Raw genomic sequence first — 20,992 nt, forward strand, 5'->3', positions numbered from 1 at the left:
CGCCTCCAGGCGCAGCAGGGATACAGACGACCCCCTCCTTAGGTGGTGACAGGCGAGGAAACCAACGAGAAATCACCAGGCAGGACTTGCGGCGATGCGGGACCCGCGCCAGCGGGTTCCGCGAGGTCTTTTCACCGGTCAGGGGCTGGTGGGCGGGACGAAGCACAGGTGCAGCTCCACACGGACTCCTGGGATACGGAGTCCCGTGTAGTTCCTTTGACCCGCGGTGGCGCCTCCAGGCGCAGCAGGGATACAGACGACCCCCTCCTTAGGTGGTGACAGGCGAGGAAACCAACGAGAAATCACCAGGCAGGACTTGCGGCGATGCGGGACCCGCGCCAGCGGGTTCCGCGAGGTCTTTTCACCGGTCAGGGGCTGGTGGGCGGGACGAAGCACAGGTGCAGCTCCACACGGACTCCTGGGATACGGAGTCCCGTGTAGTTCCTTTGACCCGCGGTGGCGCCTCCAGGCGCAGCAGGGATACAGACGACCCCCTCCTTAGGTGGTGACAGGCGAGGAAACCAACGAGAAATCACCAGGCAGGACTTGCGGCGATGCGGTGTGTGTGTGTCAGTGTGGGGCTTTTCTCTGTGATGGTGCAATGTGGGTGTAGCTGTGTGTGTATCAGTGCAGGGCTTGTCTCCAGGACAGTGCACTGTGGTGTGTCAGTGCCGGCCTTGTTTCTGTGAGAGTGCACTGTAGTGTAGCTGTGTGTGTCAGTGCATTGATTGCCTCTATAATGGTGCACTGTGGTGTAGTTGTGTATGTGTCAGTTCAGGGCTTGTCTCTGTGACAGTTCACTGTGGGTGTAGCTGTGTGTGTGTGTATGTGAGTGTGGGGCTTGTCTCTGTGACAGTGCACTGTGGTGTAGGTATGTGTGTTTCAGTGCAGGGCTTATCTCCATAACAGTGCACTGTGGTGTAGTTGTGTGTGTGTATATGTGTCAATGAGGGGCTTGCCTCTGTGACAGTACACTGTGGTGTAGCTGTATGTGTGTCAATGGGGGGCTTGTCTATATGACAGTGTACTGTGGTGTACCTGTATGTGTGTGTCTGTGGGGGGCTTGTCTCTGTGACAGTGCACTGTGGGTGTAGCTGTGTGTGTGTCAATGCGGGGCTTGTCTACATGACAGTGTACTGTGGTGTACCTGTATGTGTGTGTCTGTGGGGGGCTTGTCTCCGTGACAGTGCACTGTGGGTGTAGCTGTGTGTGTGTCAATGCAGGGCATGTCTCTATGACAGTGCACTGTGGAGTAGCTGTGTGTGTGTCAATGCAGGGCATGTCTCTGTGACAGTGCACGGTAGTGTAGCTGTGTGTGTGTTTGTGTCAATGCGGGGCTTGTCTCTGTGACAGTGCACTGTGGTGTAGCTGTATGCGTGTGTCAGTGTGGGGCTTGTATTTGTGACAGTGCTCTGTGGTGTAGCTGTATGTGTGTGTCAGTGCGGGACGTGTCTCTGTAACAGTGCACTGTGGATGTAGCTGTGTATCAATGTAGGGCTTGTTTCCATGAGAGTGCACTGTGGAGTAGCTGTGTGTGTGTGTCAATGCAGGGCTTGTCTCTGTGACAGTGCACTGTAGTGTATCTGTGTGTGTATGTGTGTGTGTGTCAATGCAGGGCTTGTCTCTGTGGCAGTGCACTGTGGTGTAGCTGTGTGTGTGTCAGTTCAGGGCTTGTCTCTGTGACAGTGCACTGTAGTGTAGCTGTGTGTGTGTGTGTGTGTCAATGCAGGGATTGTCTCTGTGGCAGTGCACTGTGGATGTAGCTGTGTATCAATGTGGGGCTTGTTTCCATGAGACTGCACTGTGGAGTAGCTGTGTGTGTGTGTCAATGCAGGGCTTGTTTCTGTGACAGTGCACTGTAGTGTATCTGTGTGTGTATGTGTGTGTGTGTCAATGCAGGGCTTGTCTCTGTGGCAGTGCACTGTGGAGTAGCTGTGTGTGTGTCAGTTCAGGGCTTGTCTCTGTGACAGTGCACTGTAGTGTAGCTGTGTGTGTGTGTGTCAATTCAGGGCTTGTCTCTGTGGCAGTGCACTGTGGATGTAGCTGTGTATCAATGTGGGGCTTGTTTCCATGAGAGTGCAAGGTGGAGTAGCTGTGTGTGTGTGTCAATGCAGGGCTTGTTTCTGTGACAGTGCACTGTAGTGTAGCTGTGTGTGTGTGTGTGTGTCAATGCAGGACTTGTCTCTGTGGCAGTGCACTGTGGATGTAGCTGTGTATCAATGTGTGGCTTGTTTCCATGAGACTGCACTGTGGAGTAGCTGTGTGTGTGTGTCAATGCAAGGCTTGTCTCTGTGACAGTGCACTGTAGTGTAGCTGTGTGTGTGTGTCAATGCAGGGCTTGTCTCTGTGGCAGTGCACTGTGGTGTAGCGGTGTGTGTGTCAATGCAGGGCTTGTCTCTGTGACAGTGCACTGTAGTGTAGCTGTGTGTGTGTGTGTGTCAATGTAGGGCTTGTCTCCGTGACAGTGCACTGTGGGTGTAGCTGTGTGTGTGTCAATGCAGGGCATGTCTCTGTGACAGTGCACTGTGGAGTAGCTGTGTGTGTGTCAATGCAGGGCATGTCTCTGTGACAGTGCACTGTGGTGTAGCTGTATGCGTGTGTCAGTGTGGGGGTTGTATTTGTAACAGTGCACTGTGGTGTAGCTGTATGTGTGTGTCAGTGCGGGACGTGTCTCTGTAACAGTGCACTGTGGATGTAGCTGTGTATCAATGTGGGGCTTGTTTCCATGAGAGTGCACTGTGGAGTAGCTGTGTTTGCGTGTCAATGCAGGGCTTGTCTCTGTGACAGTGCACTGTGTGTAGCTGTGTGTGTGTCAGTTCAGGGGATGGCTCTGTGGCAGTGCACTGTGGGTGTAGCTGTGTGTGTGTCAATTCAGGGCTTGTCTCTGTGACAGTGCACTGTAGTGTAGCTGTGTGTGTGTGTCAATGCAGGGCTTGTCTCTGTGGCAGTGCACTGTGGATGTAGCTGTGTATCAATGTGGGGCTTGTTTCCATGAGAGTGCACTGTGGAGTAGCTGTGTGTGCGTGTCAATGCAGGGCTGGTCTCTGTGGCAGTGCACTGTGTGTAGCTGTGTGTGTGTCAGTTCAGGGGATGGCTCTGTGGCAGTGCACTGTGGGTGTAGCTGTGTGTGTGTCAGTTCAGGGCATGGCTCTGTGGCAGTGCACTGTGGGTGTAGCTGTGTGTGTGTTACTCCAGGGCTTGTCTCCGTGAGAGTGCACTGCGGATGTAGCTGTGTGTCTGTGAAAATCCATTAATTTACAGAAATAATGTTTTAGTCATGTAGAGTACTTTCTGCAGCAGCAAAGCTATGATGGACAAATACCCATAACCAAGTCTATTTTGAAAAATGCGTACATGTGTAAAATGCTATAAAAATATTTCTAAAGCAGCTATAGATCTCATTTTAGTACACATTATTGTTTTGTCTTTTGTGTTTATATTGTAAAGTAAAATTATTATATATTTTTAAAAATTACATTTTCACGACAAATGTCATTTCGCCCTTTGTTCCCTAAACACACAAAATAGAGTTCAACTCAATTAGTAACTATGAAAAAGTTAAGAATAACTTAACACACCTGGGGCCAGATGTAGGTGGCTAAATACCGGTCGGTAACGGCGAAATTCTGTAAATTTCAGAGTTACCGACCGGTATTTAGCCATGTGCGATGTAGGTAAGGAATCGGTAAATAAGGAATCGGTAAATACCGATTCCTTAAAAGCAGTGTAGGAAGAACTGAAAACAGTGCACCTCAGCCTTAAGGAATCGCTATTTACCACCAACTTCAAGTTGGCCGTAAGTAGAAATTTCCTTACAAAAAGCACTTTTTTGCTTTTTTTTAATGTGCCATGTGGCACACATCCATGCCCTTAGGGCATGTATGTGCGCCACATGTGCACACATTCACATTTCAGGGGTGCAACAGGGTGTCCCTTGGACACCCTGGCCCCCTTGAAATACCTCCCGCTAATAATGATTCGGTAATACCGAATCGCTAATAGTGAATGTCTTCACATTCATTACTATGGGCCTCCAATCCCATAGAAATGAATGGGTAGGTATTCCTTATTACCGGATCTCAATTACCGGTTCGGTAATAAGGAATATTAAGGATTCAGTATTTTTTACTGAATCTTTACCTACATAGGAAATACCGATTTCTTAATATCGAATCGGTAAAATTCGGTATTAAGGAATCGGTATTTCACATTTACCTACATCTGGCCCCTGATCTCCTTCCTGATAGAGTCCGGATGACCTCCCAAGCCAATTTACCAAAGGAATGTTTAGAAGCGCTTTGTATACAAACAACTGAACACATTTACACAAAATTTGGCAGAAAGATATATCTTTACATAGAAAGCGTAATCTTGGTGATTTTGTGTAAATCTTGTCAGCAGTGTTTGAGGAAATTATGGTTCAAAAGTTAGTGATACCTCGATGGTTGGTGCCACAGTATGCCCCCGATACTGTAAATTTAATAACTAGAGTAGTCTGATTGTCTGAAAGGGCATTTTATCCTGTCGGTCATCTTGGTATCACGGGACCGGTTCCGGGCCCACAATACTGGTCCAGTGGTACAGGGTAATCAATTTGGCTCTAAGCAATATCTAAGGAAAGTTTGCGGCCGCCACTGCAGAATAAAGGAAATTGGTGCCCATGTCTTGAGGGCCTTATTTATGAGGCCTTGCGACAGTTTTGCGCTTCGTTGCATCACTTTTTGTGATGCATCAGCGGCGTAAAACATGCCTCCTGTTGCGCCCTATTTACAAAGTGACGCATCTAAGCAGATGCGTCACTTTATAAACCCCAGTGCTACATTATACCTGGGTCAGGTATAATGTATGCAGGGTGGGCGTTCCCACGTAAGTAAGCCTTGTAGAAGTGATGCAGTGAAATCTACGAGATTTCACTGTGCCACTTCTAGGGTGCAAATGAGTCAATATCTTACGCCTGCCTCACAGCAGGAGTAAGACTGACGCAGGCTCTTTCACATGGGGCTTGCCCCATGTGTGAGGACACATTGCTGGAGTTGCGTCACTTTTGTGACACATTGCTGGAGTTGCGTCACTTTTGTCTTTTGTGACACACTCCAGCAATGCGTCACTTTTGCGCCTACAGATACGTCCGAAATACGGCCGTAACAGTAACTCCTTACAACATGATGCGTCATACAATAAATATGATGCAGCCATCATGTCGCAAGGAGGGCACACTGAGAAGTGACGCATCGCTGCTTTCACGCAGTGATGCGTCACTTCTCATAAATGAGGCCCTGAATTTTCAAAAAGGAAAGATAGAAGGGGGTAGGTTTGTGGTACCCTGGCTCTTGCAGGGTGGACCAGAGGGATCCCTCTGATGCCAAAACATTATTTTTCTTTCCTTGTGTTCACGTAAGGCTCCCATGACTTTTAGCAGGACTCCTGCTTGACACAATGTGACCCTCCTCTATGAGCCCACTTGAGTAACTAGAAGCAGAAAATACCTAGGCAATTAACTGGACATACAAAGACCTATGTTATACTCATTGATATATGAAACGACTCCGTGTACTACTCATTTATATTTAAAATATAAATGTTATTGTTATAAATTCATGATAAGAACAATCTGAGCCCACTTGAGTACCCTGGTGCTATAAATAAAAAAAAAGTAAGAGGTATATGTCTGTGGAGAGTTGCACAACTGTGGTGTGTTGTCCAACATTGGGATGTTTGCCACTTGTGGGGGAAGGAACTGGGTGCCCATTAAGGACTTTGCCTGGATGCAAGACCCACATCACTCACTGCAAAAGGCTGTGCGCTGTTGAGGGTTGGACTCAGATGCTGGCTACAGGCCAGGCACTGCATGTATCCCTCTACTGCGCATGGTAAAAAGGTATGCTCAGTGAAGGAGCTGTATGAATATGAAAAAAATCAAAGGTTAAGTATGATAATAAGATCTCACTTCACTTTAAAAGAAAACCTTGGAAATTCACTGACACCAAATGTTAAATTTGCATTATAGTTAGACCTTGGATTAATATAAAAAACTATTATTTTATAACAAAAAACACTGAAATTTGCGAATTATAGTATACTGGGCTAACTATAACTTTTTATCTGCCATGTAATGCTTATGACCTTACGCATTACTTCGCTCATGACATGTTCAATAACATCAATGATGATATCAGATATGAAATTAGAACAATAATTTTTTGTTCTAAAATTTTAAAACAGTTGTATATTATTGCAAGGCTTACTTGTAAACCGAGATTTTTGATGTTATTATCTTTGCTCCCGTTTGACGAAACCCCATGAAACTTTGGAGATATATAGCTTTTTCTACATTGGCAGTAGATGGAATATTTTGTGGTGATTGGTTAAGGGTGTTCAATGAAAAAGGAGGGTCCAAAAGGCATTTTAACTCCAATGCATTTTTTATAGACATTTGTGTCGGACGTAGCGGCCAAACGCCCAGTGAAATTGAGATAAATTTGGCAGGATCTTAGAGGAGGATGTTTAGATGATCCTTTTTGTAATAGACATAAGTAGGGTAAGTATTTTAAACTTTAAAAGGCAATAAAACCCTGTGGGCCCAATTCACAGAACAAACTTAAGACAAAATCCTAAACTTAGTACCATTTTGGTATTCACAGAATGCACTTACTACTTCTGGTATTCACAGAATGAACTTACTACTTTTGCGATTCACAGAATAAACTTACTACTTTTGCTATTCACAGAATGGATTTAAGACTACTAACTTTACGTCCGCACTCGGGCCGGAAATTCCGGCCCGGAGGCGGAGCTTCCGGCCCGGAGGCGGAGCTTCCGGCCCGGAGGCGGGGCTTCCGGGCCGGAGGTGGAGCTTCCGGCCCAGAGGTGGAGTTAAATCTCCACCACTGGCCGGAATACCCGCCTCCGGCCCGGAAGCTCCGCCTCCGGCCCGGAAGCCCCGCCTCTGGGCCAGAAGCTCCGCCTCCGGGCCGGAATTTCCGGCCCGAGTGCGGACGTAAAGTTAGTAGTCTTAAATCCATTCTGTGAATAGCAAAAGTAGTAAGTTTATTCTGTGAATCGCAAAAGTAGTAAGTTCATTCTGTGAATACCAGAAGTAGTAAGTGCATTCTGTGAATACCAAAATGGTACTAAGTTTAGGATTTTGTCTTAAGTTTGTTCTGTGAATCGGGCCCTCAGATATCTCGTCACTAAGGGGCATATTATCAAGAAACGGTGTTAACATTATCACCGCTTTAGCAGCAGAAAACTGCCGCTAAAGCGGCGATAATGGGCTTGATAATATGCCCTTGAGATTTCGCATAGAAGCCCATGTTCTGGTGTCAACATGGGCTTCTATTGGAATTCTCTGCTGCATATTATCAAGCCCATTATCGCCGCTTTAGCTGCAGTTTTCTGCCGCTAAAGCGGCGATAATGTTAACGCCGTGCTCGATAATATGCCCCTAAGTTTTGCGAAAGTGAAGTGGTACATGGCGATGACTAATCATTATGCGATTGGCTAATGATTGCCTTTACAAAAGTTAAAGGCAGCTGTGGTATTTTAAGCACACGTTGGCTGTGTTCTGAGTTAGGGTTTAACATGATTTGCCTACATATTACCACTTTGTTAAAGTGGTAAGAGGTTTGGAAAATTACAAACATGTTTAAATATATTTAAATAATCATTACAGAGTACCACGATAGTACGTGGAAAGTATTGTGGTACTTAAATAACAAAAGTAACATTTTTACACTATTATGTTTCACAAAAGTAGTTTACTACAGTGTATTTTCAAGCTTTTATCCTATTTATTTCTTCACAAAAAAGTCTATGAAGTACCACTGAAACCCCTACAAAATGCCACACTACTTAAAAACACTTATTATAAATATTACCTTTGTTAAAGTAACACGGTATTTGCTAGTTACTAGAGCAGACGTCTGTAAACTTGTAAAAAATATATATAAAAATATAAATACATTTTCTTACTTCAATATAAAGTGGTAACATGCAGGGAACAACAATAAAAACTACTACCTACCTCTAATCTAGGGGCCTAACTCAGAACACAGTCAAAGTGTAGTAAAAACCACGGTATACCGCAGAGTTAGAGAGGTATACCAAAGCCTAATTTTTAACTAATTGCCATATTTCTCACTGTATTGCGTTACAATTTCATCATGCATGGAGACACATGGGCAAAACAATACTTTATTAAGATTTACCGAGCAACGCAAGGTCACAATGCCTGGGCCTGTGTTGCTTAGAAGATATGGAAAAATTCAAGGGAGGGCAAGTCCCTGCTTTACGTTACTCTGCCATCCTTCGAGGTTTGAGTTGTCCTCTCATCGAGTTGAGGCCAGCATCCCTTGTACAATGCGCTGCAACCAAACCCCTGTGCACCTTGTCTCTGTATCCCTTCATCACCCGGTAACCGCATCGGTTACCATGACAGACTCGTATCAATGGAGTCAGACGCATCAAAAGGTTCTGTTGATGAGTCAGTCCCCTCTACCGTACCGACTCGGTTGGTTGGACGGACAGATTCTGTTCTCTTCAGCATCACGGTGGCTCGGGCAGAGCTACCGATTCAGTGTACCGGCACTTGAAGCCTCTTTATTAAATGACCTTTTCATTGAACTTGAGTGGCCTTCATCCTTCATGCCTCCTGGATGTCCCAGAGTGGCATAGACTCCGTCCCCTCTGCTTCCAGGTACTGTTCGACACAAACCTGCGTCCGGGTTCCAACAGTCTCGTTCATCCTTTCATCCTTCTGCAACAGAGGTCTCATCCTGAAGTCCTCGATTGTGCTCAACAGTGGTTGTAGGTTTCATGATTCCGAGGGTATCCACAGATGGGGTGGCTCCTCAACCTTCTGTCTTCCATGGGGTCCACTGGGAAGTGTTGTGTTTATATGGCTGGTCTCCCCTTGGGGACAACTGTGTATTGGTGCTACTGACTGTTCTATGATCAAAGTATTCTGTGCATGGTGTATATCTCCGGGTAGGAGATACCGTAAAGTATTAGTGAGTGATTGTAATAAGTATCTATTTTTATAAGTGCACTGTGTGGTTCTTTTTCATTTAGCCTATACTAAATGATTAGAGACTAGTAAACCAAGCTGCTTTGCACTCCTCCTAGTTTAAGCCTGAAGGGTGATTTTCAAAGCTACCACTTATAGAGCTTTCTATGGTTATCTAAACCCCTAAAATCACCATTAGGGTCGCCTGGGTTAGTGTAGGGTGCTACACTTACATAAGTGAGCGCTGCATACTGACCCGGCATCTCACACTATAACTTTCTAATTTCTAGTGGTTGTCTAGTATAAGATGGGTTTATATATACCCTGCAGAATGGGCACACTTTCAACATCAGAGATATGTGGCCTGACAGTCTTTGAGCAAGCGCCCCTCCCTTTTATGGATAAGGAGCACAAGTAATATTCACTCAGAGGTTCTCATACTCGATTGTCTATTTTGCACATTTGAAATGTGTAGTATTTTCCTAATCCACGTTATACTTTTGAAAAACAGTTTGGTTGTCTAACAATTATACAGGGTCATACAGAGTGCACAGCAGCAGTGTCCTCTAAGTGATCTGGGATGCTGAGGAGAGCACCCTGGACGTTGAATGTGTTAATACATCACATCAGTGCAAGCTCACATGGGGACCGCCTTGTACCTTGGATGTGTGAATACATCACATCAGTGTAGGTCAGCACGTGGAGCACCATTGCAGTGTAAAACCTTACAGTGATGTAAGTAATGTGCAGTACCTTAAACAACTCTTTTATGAGAAAATGAGCTTTGCTGGGCGAGGTTACTTGCCAAAAATAAATGAATTCTGGTTGCTATGTTTCCTTTTAAGTTGCTGCTTTATGGCCCACGCTGCCATCCTGCATCAGTTGCTCCGTCTTCGTTGGGTGTCTGATGTTTGAGGACAGCATGTGTGTGGGCCCCTTATTTATCACCTTGTACTGCACAAAATAAATTATTTTGCTTGGCTCCTGACGTCTCTATGCAACATTTGGCAACGATTTATCAATAATTTTTGTGACAGTCCGGAATTTGGAACCTACAGCGTACTCTGGATAACCCACACCATCATCTGCATCATCTTACACAGCTGTTTCTCAGATGAGCCGTGGCTCAAGTGAATTTGGCAATACTTACTGACTTCTCAGAACTGTGTCATTACCAGTATCAACTCTTCATTGGTTGGTGGCATCTTAAACAATTATTTTCAAGGGCTTCTAGCAATTTAGATCAGATTTTTTCAACTTCCTGGTAAGCCGTTGATTAAGTGGAATGCTTGATTGAGATCTTTTGAGAATTCTTTAATTGCAGTAGGAGCAGATGGCTTTGAATCTAAAAGAAAGACTGCTATTTTGTTTGGTCATTTGGGAAATGAAGGGCAGCAAGATAATTTACCTCCAGATGCTACAGTATCTGGAAAATCCAGAGATTCTAATGACTACTCTGAAGTGATTACAAGAGTTAGGGGTCGATTATGATGCTGGAACATTCCGACCGAATTGGACTCCAAATGGTTTCTGACTGAATCGGATCCGGGGAGTCCGACGGGCCGATTTTGATGCATCCGGATGCTTCTGGAAACGAGTTGGTCAGACTCCCATTGACTTCAATGGGAGCCTATGTTCCGACTGAATACATAGGCTCCCATTGAAGAATGGGATGGCTGGAGAGAATCGGGCACCCTGTGGCGGGCACCCCCTGGTACCTGCCACACCGTGCATGGTTGGAAAGAGGAGATCCATGGGTATTCCCACGGGCCCGATTAGGAGGGATCCTGGTGAAGTCAGCTTCCGACAGCCGATCCGGAACAACTGATTCGGAATCCCGAGGTCAGAAACTCGGCCCATAGACCTGTACGTGTTGGCTCTGAACGACTCGGTTACTAAGAATGCCGTCCGGTTCATATTTGGTTCTGAGTTGGAAAGTCCGACCGCTTTCTGATCATCCTAATCGGTTATTCAGAAGGGTTTCTGAATCAGTAGGAAACAAGGCTTCAGAATCCGATTCGGACGACCTGATTCTGATTCGGAGCTCTTCATTCAATAAAGAAAAGAAAACAAGTGCTAATATGCACACATTGTCATTTCAGCATATCTTGCCCCATGACCGCCGTACATGTATTTTCGTCAACATGACTTGTTCATAATAACCATACTTATGATTGCAAACATCAGCATAAACAATGGACTACACATTACTTTAAAGTGAAAGGCTATCGGCCATATTAATCTGGGCACGTTGCATATTATAGTGGTTCTTGCACATAAGAAAAAAAAAGGGGGTTAATATACACACACTATCCCTAAATAAAGTTCTAGTGATTATAGTTCCATTCCATTCACAGCTCATTTGAGATGTCATGAGTGATATCATGAGTGATGTCGCTGACTATGTCATGAATGGTGTAATGTCTGAGGTCATAAGCAATGCATTGCAGGAGCGTAAGTTATAGTTAGCTCAGATAACTATAACTGCTGAATTTCACTGGTTTTGTACAAGTGAAATATGAGTTCAACTAGAACGTCCCTGTAATCTTTGTTTTTTCAGCGAATTCAGCCTATTACAGTGGGTGGTAGGGGGGTTGGAAGCAGGACCTGGCCTGGCATTGTGCTGCCCCCACCCAAGCTGCTGCTCCTGCCTCCCCTCCTCCTTGCCATCCATTGTCCAAGTCCATGCACCTGCTCCTTGTGGCAGTTGTTCTGCCACTGGCCTTCCCGCCTTCTCTGAACAGTTAGCTTGCTACCCCATCCACCTCCTCCCTATCCTCTGTTGTCTGAATCCATGGACTAGCCTCCTCCCTCCTGCCATGCATAGTCTGATGTGCTGCCACTGCCCTCTATTTAGCATGATGTCCCAGTCCACTCCTCCTGAACTCCATTGCCCAATTCTATGCCCCATCATTGCCCTCCTGCTTACCCTCTGTGCTTAGCTTGTGGCCTCTACTCTCCTTTCCCCTGCCCTCCGATGTCTGTGTGCATGCCCCTGATCCATCCTTTTTGCCCACCATGTTCCATGGACCTGCTCCTCCTATCTACTCTGAGTTTTCTGTTGAGCTGCCACTCCCCTCCCACCTGCCTAGCATTTTCAGATGACTGTAACTTCTCCCTGCCACCTCCACACTGCCTGCCCACGTTCCATGCCCCTATCCCCTTCCTCCTGTCCTCCATGGTCGATTTTACTGCCACAACCTTCTGCCCTCCCTGGTCTGTTGTGCTGCAACTGCTCCTCCCACCTGACCCACGTGGTCTGTTGTGAGGCCCCTTCCCCTGAACTCTCTTGTCTGTGCCCAGCTCCTACCTCTCCCTTCTATCCACCATGGTCCTTTGTGCATGCCCCTGCCCCCTCCTTCTTGCCCATCATGGCCATTGTGCTGCCACTAACCCTCTCACATGCCATATGCATGGTCTTCTGTGCTGCCCCAGCCCCTCCCACCTTCCCTGTGTGGTCAGCTAGCTACCCCTGACCCCCTCCCACCTTCCCTCCATGGTCTGTGTGTATGCCATTATAGTCTCACCTTTGCTCTCCATGGTGTGTTGTGCTTCTAGTGCCCATCCTGCCTGACCTCCATGGTCAGCTTGCTGCTCCTGCCCTTCCCCCTTGCCCCCTGCCCTTAGTCTTCCATATGCAGACCCCTATCCCCTCCCTCCTGGCTTGTCTGTTCGATTGTAATGCCCTCGATTGCTCCCTCCTGCCCTTTATGGTCCGTTATGCTGCAGCTTTCTCTCTTGTCTGTCTAGTATGGTCAGCTTGCTGCCATTGCCTCTTTCCCCTCTCTTCTCTGTTGTCCATGTGCATGGTCCTATCCCCTCCATATTGCTTTCCATGGTTTGTTGTGCTACACTGCCGCCCGCTTGCCCTGTGTGGTGTATTGTGCTGCTGCAAACCCCGATGCCTGTCCTGTAAGGTCAGTTTGGTGCACCTGTCCATGTCCCTCCTATCCTCTGTTATCCAAGTCCATTTCCTATCCCAATTCCTCCGGCCTTCCATGATCCAATGTACCATACTTGTTAACATTTTGAACTTGGTAAGAGGGATATTTTGTAAAAAAAAATAACTGGGGAATTGATGTTCCCCATTGACTTACATTGCAAAAGAGGAGATTGTAGACAAGAGACAGATGAAATAAAGCCCTTTTGGGCTTGAAAACATTGGGCGTTTTCTGCCTGAATCTGTTGTCATGTATGGTTGTACTACCACTGCCTCTTCCTTCTGCCCTCATTGGTCTATTATATTGCCACAGCCTCTCTTGCCTATCCTGCATTGTTGGTTTGTTGCCCGTGCCCACCTTTCCACTGCCCTCCATGTTGTGCTGCCACTGCCCTTCCTGCCTGCCCAGTGTGGTCAAATTGTTGCCTCGGCACCCTCCTACCTGCCTTCCATTTTCCGAGTCCGTGCCCCTAACCTCTGCCTCCTAACAGTATCCTAATGAACAACTAGATTGCTAACATTCTATATTTATTACAAAGGTGTGACACGCCTGACGTCATCAAAACTGTAATACCTAGAGCATTTCCTTTAGAAATTATAGAAATTAGAGGGTCTTATTTGCAAAGAAATTATGGTTAGTGCTCTAGAAAACTAAAGGGAGGACATATTTTCTCAAATAGCGACAAAGCACTTCTAAATTATTTGTTATCTTAATGGTTTTTTATCCAGTTGACCACTTGATTAAATGTTACTCTTAGGGGAGAGGATGTGGTGTTACTTCCAGAGCTGCAGACTTTGCAACTGGGGAACCAGTTTGGAGCTTCTGCTTCAGCTCGATATTCTGTGATTTTAGTCAAATCACTAAATCTCCCCATGCCTACAACCAAAATAAGTTTGTTCTTGTGTGATGTAATCAATGCTCATGTAAAGCATTCCAATACCTGACCAGCCTGCACTATATAAAGCTGCAAAAAAGCTAAAAATAAAATGTGTTTTCCACACTTCTGTCATTGGCCTATATGTGGGCTACATCTGGGTGATATCTGTGCTACATTTGGGCACCTTTTTCTCTGGTGGACATCTTCGGAGACTTCAATTCAATCAATAAACTTTATTCGATCTGATTTAGAAACATATATCATAAAAGTGTACATAAAAACAGTAAATCCTCTTTCTTATTACAATACAATGAGAATTAATTAAAACCAGTAGGTAAAAACGGGTGTTACAAAGCCCGGCTCAGAGCAAATTCATGTTAACAGAATAGTAAAGTTCGATGTTTTGCAGGATCAATCTCAAGTACTTTGTGCAAAATAAGCAATAAGGGTTCAAGGTAAGATTCAACGCTCCAAATACCTGACCAGTCTTCACTATATAAAACTGCAAAAAAATAAAAAGTGTTTTGCACAATTCTGTCATTGGGCTATATGTGGGCAACATCTGGGTGATATTTGTGCTACACATGGGCTCTTTTTTCTCTGGTGGCCATCTTTGGAGACTTATTTGTTATGAAGTTTACTAATTTCCTCATTTACTGCAGTCTCCTCAGTAGGAAATGCTTTTGGTGTTTCACTTTCATTCCATCAAGAAGGCATTCAGATGTGTCACACATTTGCCATAAATTCAGCATGTTAGCACTCCAGTTGCTCATTAGATCACTGTAGTAAAGCTACTGCTCATCAGGGAGTTAACTGATAGTCTTCTTCTGGTATTGAAAGTGCATGTTTCAGTCTGCATGTCAGAATTTGTTAATGAAATAGAAGAGGATTTGAGAAGTCACTCAAAATGTGCCCTAATGTTTCTTTCTACAGCACTAATCATAATTTCTATGGCAAAATGAACCCCCTCATGTTGTTCCTTTTTAAATTAAATGTTTTAAGTGTTACCAGTATATTCCAATCAAGATGGCTTCAGTTGTGCAATACGTTTGTCCTAGGTAAGGCTATTAGCTCTCTAGTTGTTATTTAGAACACTCTGGGAAGCTGCAGTAGAACACAGATGAATAAGCTTACAGTCTCTCCTCTTGTTGGATGTACATGTTTTACTAACAATGTCAGACTTAATTCTCACATGACTGAGAAAGATAATGTGAATTTACAGAAGATATGCTCTCATTTTAGCTTCTGTAGCACCTTGCAAACCTCCATGGTGAAAAGCATGAGAAAATAGTTTTCTCTCAAACATGATTCATGATATCCCAGCAGAAGGCTTTTTCACAGGGTAAAATCACCTTAGAACACACCACAATTCCTAGCCAGTTTTATCTCCACTTCCTTCGCATTTACTTTTTGCTTTGCGCTGCACCCTCACTCACACTGTTCTCTTCATATGTGGATTTAGAACGTTCCACCAATATCTGAAAACATCCCTGAGCTCCTCCCTCTCAGAGAGGGGGTTGTAGCCCTCAAAGGAACTAGGGTCTTCCTTTGGGAGGAGAATCCCATATGATGAAGCATGTCACCTTTGGTGAGTGAGGGATTTTGTCCTGAAAAGAGAAGTGCCCACAGTCTATGCTGTGGTGCATAGCCATTGGTTCTGTGTTGATAGACCTGTTAATTTCCAGTAGTGGTTTGCCACACACTCACAACGTTCTCTGTATAGACCCAAGGATTTCGTACTGTTTATTTACATGAGAAGCACCCTGCACCTTGCAAGTTCTTAGTACATCACATGAGTACAGGTTCACATGAGGAGTGCCCTGTACCTTGAATGTGTTAATATATCACATCAGTGCAGGTTCACATGAGGGCCACCCTCAGTATCTTTCTTATCTAGAGGCTCTTAGGGTGATGTATCTTCTTCAGCATAACCCCGTCATATGCTGATCCCATGTATACAGGAGATTAATGGGTTGATATTAAAAAGACCACCCTGTGGATAGACTGCATGGAACTTGAGAGTAAGGGTCATGGGCATGAGTTTACATTTTTTAAATATTTTTTCTTTTTGTTTTCCTCTTTCAGCCCATTCTTTGCAGTGCTACACATGCAGGAGTGCACCAAACACTACGGCCTGCAACACTGTCACAACGTGCTCTACAGATGCAAGTGGGTTCTGCATGAAAGTTGTGGACGAAGGAGGTGAGCCCGGACAGACTATGGCATACAAACATTGTCAACCTTTAAATTTGTGGAATTTCACTTTTTTAATTTTGCAAGTTCAAAATGGCGCAAGGTACATGATGAGGGAAACAATGACATCTAAGACATATCTCAAAGGTCAGGTCTCATAAGGTTCATTGCACTTGAGATATCCTGTCTCTTGATGTGTTTTGCAGACCATGCCTGGGGAAATCCCAATTATGACTTATTTAAAAGTTAGAAAGTTCAAGGATTTCGCAGTCCGCAAACTTAATGAAATTACTCAAAGTTATGCACTAGACCACTTTGTGTGATGTTTTTTACGTAAGTTTGCATCTCCCATTAAAAGCCTTGCATAATGCTAGAAGGAGACTGGCTAGGACAAAACATCTCTCAACACAACATGTGTTCTACTCAACCAGTCTCCTGTCTGGATCTCACAAGCATTTTTAACATGAGATGACCACTCAGATGAAATAAAATGCTGCAAGATGCTGACAAAACACATTTCAGCGGGGCGTGGCCAGGCTGGCAATGGCGTGAGACGTGCGCTGCCGGGGCTCCGGGCCGCCGCCGAAAGAAATCGCACCAGAAAGGATCCCAACGGCAGGGGCGACGCCTCCAGTGGGGGCGAGAAGGTGACAGAGGGGTGCGGGCTGCCTCCGGTTGACTCGAGGAGCCCCGGGCTGCGTTTCGGCGGCGATCGCGGCAGTGGCCGCGGGGAGGTCCCAGCTGCAGCGGGAGCGCCCGCCATTTTGAGTGCCCGGGGAGAGCGGAGCAGAGCGGCCGAGGGTCGGACCCAGCTGGCGGAGAAGCCCTGAGGCCCTGGGTGACGACGCGGGAGCCGAGAAGCGGCGGTGGTGGGACGGCCTGTCTGATGAGTCCGAGCCCGCCATTTTGAGACCCCGGGCCTGCTGAGCGGTGGAGGAGGCGGCCTGGGCTGCCGGGAGCTGGGGCCTCCAGAGTTGCAGGGCGAGCGGCAAAACTGAGGTGAGGAGGACAACGGATGCCTGAGCCCCGAGATCACCCTTAGGCGGCTTGCTGGAAGGTCAGCAGAGGTAGGGACAACCGTGACTGCCGCTGTGGTGGGGCCTGCCCTGGCGACTTGGGGGGCGCTGCCTGCTGAGGGGCATTGTCAGCGGGTTCTACGGCATCGGGGATTCTATGCCAGCGGCTGGCGGAGACGGAGCCCTTCTGGCGCGGTGACTGGCGGCGCCCACGCTTCTGAGGCGGCCCCTGCGGGTGTGTCCTGTGCCGCCCGCCCTGGGGCCCACGCACTGCGGCCCTTCGACCTAGGCCGCTGGCCACCGGACGCAGAGCAGAGGGTGGGCGTTGGACCGCGAGCCGATTCCCCTCAGAGCCATTGGGGGTTGGCTGGCCTGTACGGTGGCTGTGGTGGAGTGACCGGGCCTTGAGCAGACCGGGCGGGCTGTGGTGGCGGATCCCCTGTCGAGGAGGTGTGGAGCCGCAGAATGACACGCACTAAGCCAGGGAGAGAGCCGCCGGCGGCCCCCAAGGACGCAACGGTGAAGGACCTTTGGACCAAGCCTGGTGCGGCGCCGGCGGGCCCCTCGTCAACGGGGGCCGGGGCCTCGGCTGAGCCAGTGACGCAGTCCTTCATGGCACTCTTCATGCAAGACCTCAAGTCTGAGATTGGCTCCCTGCGCACGGAGGTACAGGCGTGTGTGAAGGAGCTCCGAAGAGATGTGGGTGAGCTTGGGGACAGGGTGGATGATATGGAACAGACCCTCGACGCTCGCACGGAGGATCAAGAGCGCCTGTGGCAGCGGATTGCGACCCTGGAGGAGCAGCATGTGGAACTCCAGGTCCGACAGGAGGATTTGGAAAACAGGGGGAGGCGCAACAACATACGCATACGAGGCGTCCCGATCGGAGCGGAGGGTAATGATATCATGGCCTTCGTGGCGGACCTCCTCCATGAACTTCGGGGGGACGATGACGCCTCGCCGCCGACCCTGGACCGGGCGCATAGGGTCTCTGGGCCGCCTGGGAGGCCTGGCCTAATACCTGATATCCTGACGCGGGTCCACTTCTTCGTCGAAAAGGAGGCCATCCTGAAGGCGACCCGGGACAAACCCGACATCAGGTACAACGGTGCCTCAATCCAATTATTCCACGATTTGGCCCCCACGACCCTCCGCCGTAGGAGAGACTTCAGACCGATCACCGATAAGCTGAGGGACCTTAACATCCGCTACCAGTGGGGCCACCCCTTCGCCCTCATATTCCAATGGGAGTCCAGACGCCGGGTATTGCGATCCTACCGAGAAGCGGCACAGTTGCTCCAGATCCCGGACACCCCGCCGGTCAGCCCCTCACGCCGCACTGCGGGGCCGCGTGTCCCGCTCAAGCCCAACTGGTCCAGGGTGCGCCGCCCAGGGAAATCTCTCTCTCCTGCGGCTAGTAGATCATCGCGGGACAAGCAGGACATCATACAGCACATTCGATCCCTGGAGGGGGGCTCATCGCCGGTGGGATCGCAGGAGTCTGCCCCCAAATGATTCAGTAGGTCTCCGAGACTGCTCTTACTGCGGGCCCCCGAGCCGGGGGGGCTCGCTGCCTGTTCGCCCAGTCCGTTATCTGCTTTGACCCCCACTTCAATGACATGTCCACCCCAGGTGGAGTGGGCGTGACGCCTGCCTCTTTCTGACACGGCGACTTCACCTATGGGGCGGTGGCCCGGAGTTACCCCTGGTGTCCTTGATGTACAGTGATGGTGCCGATGGACCCCCGCTCCTATTCTTGGGAGAGTGACATCTCCGGGATAGCCTGTGCCACTGTGCCTGGCAACTCCCTTGACTGGAATAGGCCTCGTTGGCCATGTTGGCTGTATTGCTGTTATGCTGTTTCTGTTCTTTCCCCCGACCTTACCCTTCACCTTTCCTCCCTACCTCCCCTTCTCCTACCCTTCAGGTGGGGGGGGTCCCTGGGGGCCTGGGGGACTTTGGCGATCGTGCTTGCGCTGGCTGATCAATAACCATGTCCACTGTACCTTCCTGGAAGGTTGTCTCCCTGAATGTGAAGGGGCTTAACTCGCCTAGCAAACGGCACCAGATTTGGAGATATTTGCTATTGCAAAGCCCGGACATAATTTTCCTGCAGGAGACACACCTCCTTAAGGCTGATGTTGCTCGTATGGCCCACCCGCGTTTCCCCCATAGGTTTTGGTCTACAGCACTCACCAAGACAGCAGGGGTGGCCATTTTTTGTCGGGCGGGCTTCCCACAGGGGGATGTAAAGGTGGTCAGGGACACTGAGGGCCGATTCCTGAAGGTTGAGCTAGCGAGAGGCCATCGCACACTTACACTTTGCAATCTTTACGCCCCCAACCAGGGCCAAGATGCCTTTCTGCGCAGGATAATCCGGGACTACCTTGAGCCGGTGAGATCGGACCTCATTGTGGGCGGTGACTTCAACCTGGTGTGGGACGCGGCACTGGATCGCTGTGGAGGAGCCTTCCATGGGGTGGGGGCTATGTCCGCAGCAGTGAAAAAATCCCTCACCGCCTTAAACCTGGTAGATATCTGGCGGTACCACTCCCCGGGGCTGACGGATTACACGTATTACTCCCATGCACACCGCTCCTACTCACGCATCGACATGCTCTTTGTCTCCCATCCCCTGCTTAGGGACACGATATCGGCGTCCCACTCGAGTATCTCGGTCTCGGACCATGCTCACGTGGAACTACTGCTCCATGAGCGCTTGACGCGCTCACCCTGTACGCGTCGCTGGCGGTTCCCAGACCACGTCTTGCGGGACCCGGTCGATAGGGAAGAAATACGGGAGGCCATTCAGGAGTATTTCGCTAACAATGATATACCGGAAACCCCCCTCCCCCTGGTATTGGATGCCTTCAAGGCCTCGATACGGGGAACTCTCACCGCTATAGCCGCCGCTCGTGCGCGGGAGACCCGACTATACGAAATAAAGCTTGAACGCGAAATTAAGACGTTGGAAAAGATGGACCAGGACAGACCTCTGGCGGCACATCGGAGGCGACTGGCGGTCCTCCGAGGACAGCTCCGCGTACATAGGACGAACAAGGCTAAACGGGCGCTTCTTGCTCTTCGACAGCGATTTTATGAGGGAGGTGACAAAGTGGGTGCTGTCCTAGCGAGGCGCCTGCGCACGCGGGCAGCCAAGGCCCATATATCGAAGCTGAAGGGGGCTGGGGGAACCTGGGTGACTACCGAAGCTACCAAGCTCCAGGCATTTCATGACTATTACTCTTCCCTGTATGCGGAAGAGCCCCCGGAGCCCGCACTGATTTCGGCGGCCTTGAGCGAGTGTGACTGGGAGCCATTGAGTAAACACCACTCCGAGCTTCTGGAGGAGTCTATCACTCCGGAGGAAGTAGTGGGCGCACTGGGAGACCTCCCGTTAGGCAAAACGCCCGGGCCGGACGGGCTCCCGGTGGCGTTCTTTCGAGCCTTCCTGCCGCAGTTGCAACCATACCTCCTGCGTCTCTTTAACTCCTTTGCGGAGGCTGGGGGCCGTCTCCGGATATGGCGATGGCGGAGATAGCCCTTATCGCGAAGCCAGGGAAAGACCACACTCTTTGCTCCTCTTACCGGCCCATAGCCCTGCTAAACACTGATCTTAAGCTGTACACTAAAGTACTGGCCAAACGGCTCTGCGTTCATTTGCCCACCCTTATTGAACCGGACCAGGTGGGGTTTATCCACCAACGTCAGGGTGCAGCCAACGTACGTCGCATAGCCCACATCGTGGGGAAGGCCAGACATTGGGGAATTCCGGCCTGCCTCCTGTCGCTCGACGCTGAAAAAGCGTTTGATCGGGTGGACTGGGCGTTCCTCCGCGCAGTTCTACAGAAGATAGGGCTCGGACCTAAAATGGAGGCGCGCATCATGGCCCCCTACCTCTCTCCCGCAGCTAGAGTGCGAGTGAACGGTCAACTAACACAGCCTTTCCCTATCTGCAGGG

General features: G+C 48.5%; 1 protein-coding gene across 1 annotated transcript in view; it reads left to right on the forward strand.

Annotated features, from left to right (window-relative positions):
- LOC146830202 (lymphocyte antigen 6E-like) overlaps window positions 1-20,992 on the forward strand; it is a 55,010-nt gene that overhangs the window by 6,770 nt on the left and 27,248 nt on the right. Inside the window, exon 2 of the mRNA XM_085604032.1 lies at window positions 15,908-16,024. Within this exon, the coding sequence (XP_085460158.1) occupies window positions 15,908-16,024 (117 nt within the window). The remainder of the gene's footprint in view (window positions 1-15,907; window positions 16,025-20,992) is intronic.

The sequence above is a fragment of the Triturus cristatus genome, chromosome 5_1 (genome assembly GCF_964204655.1).
Source record: "Triturus cristatus chromosome 5_1, aTriCri1.1, whole genome shotgun sequence".
Classification (NCBI taxonomy): Eukaryota; Metazoa; Chordata; class Amphibia; order Caudata; family Salamandridae; genus Triturus; species Triturus cristatus.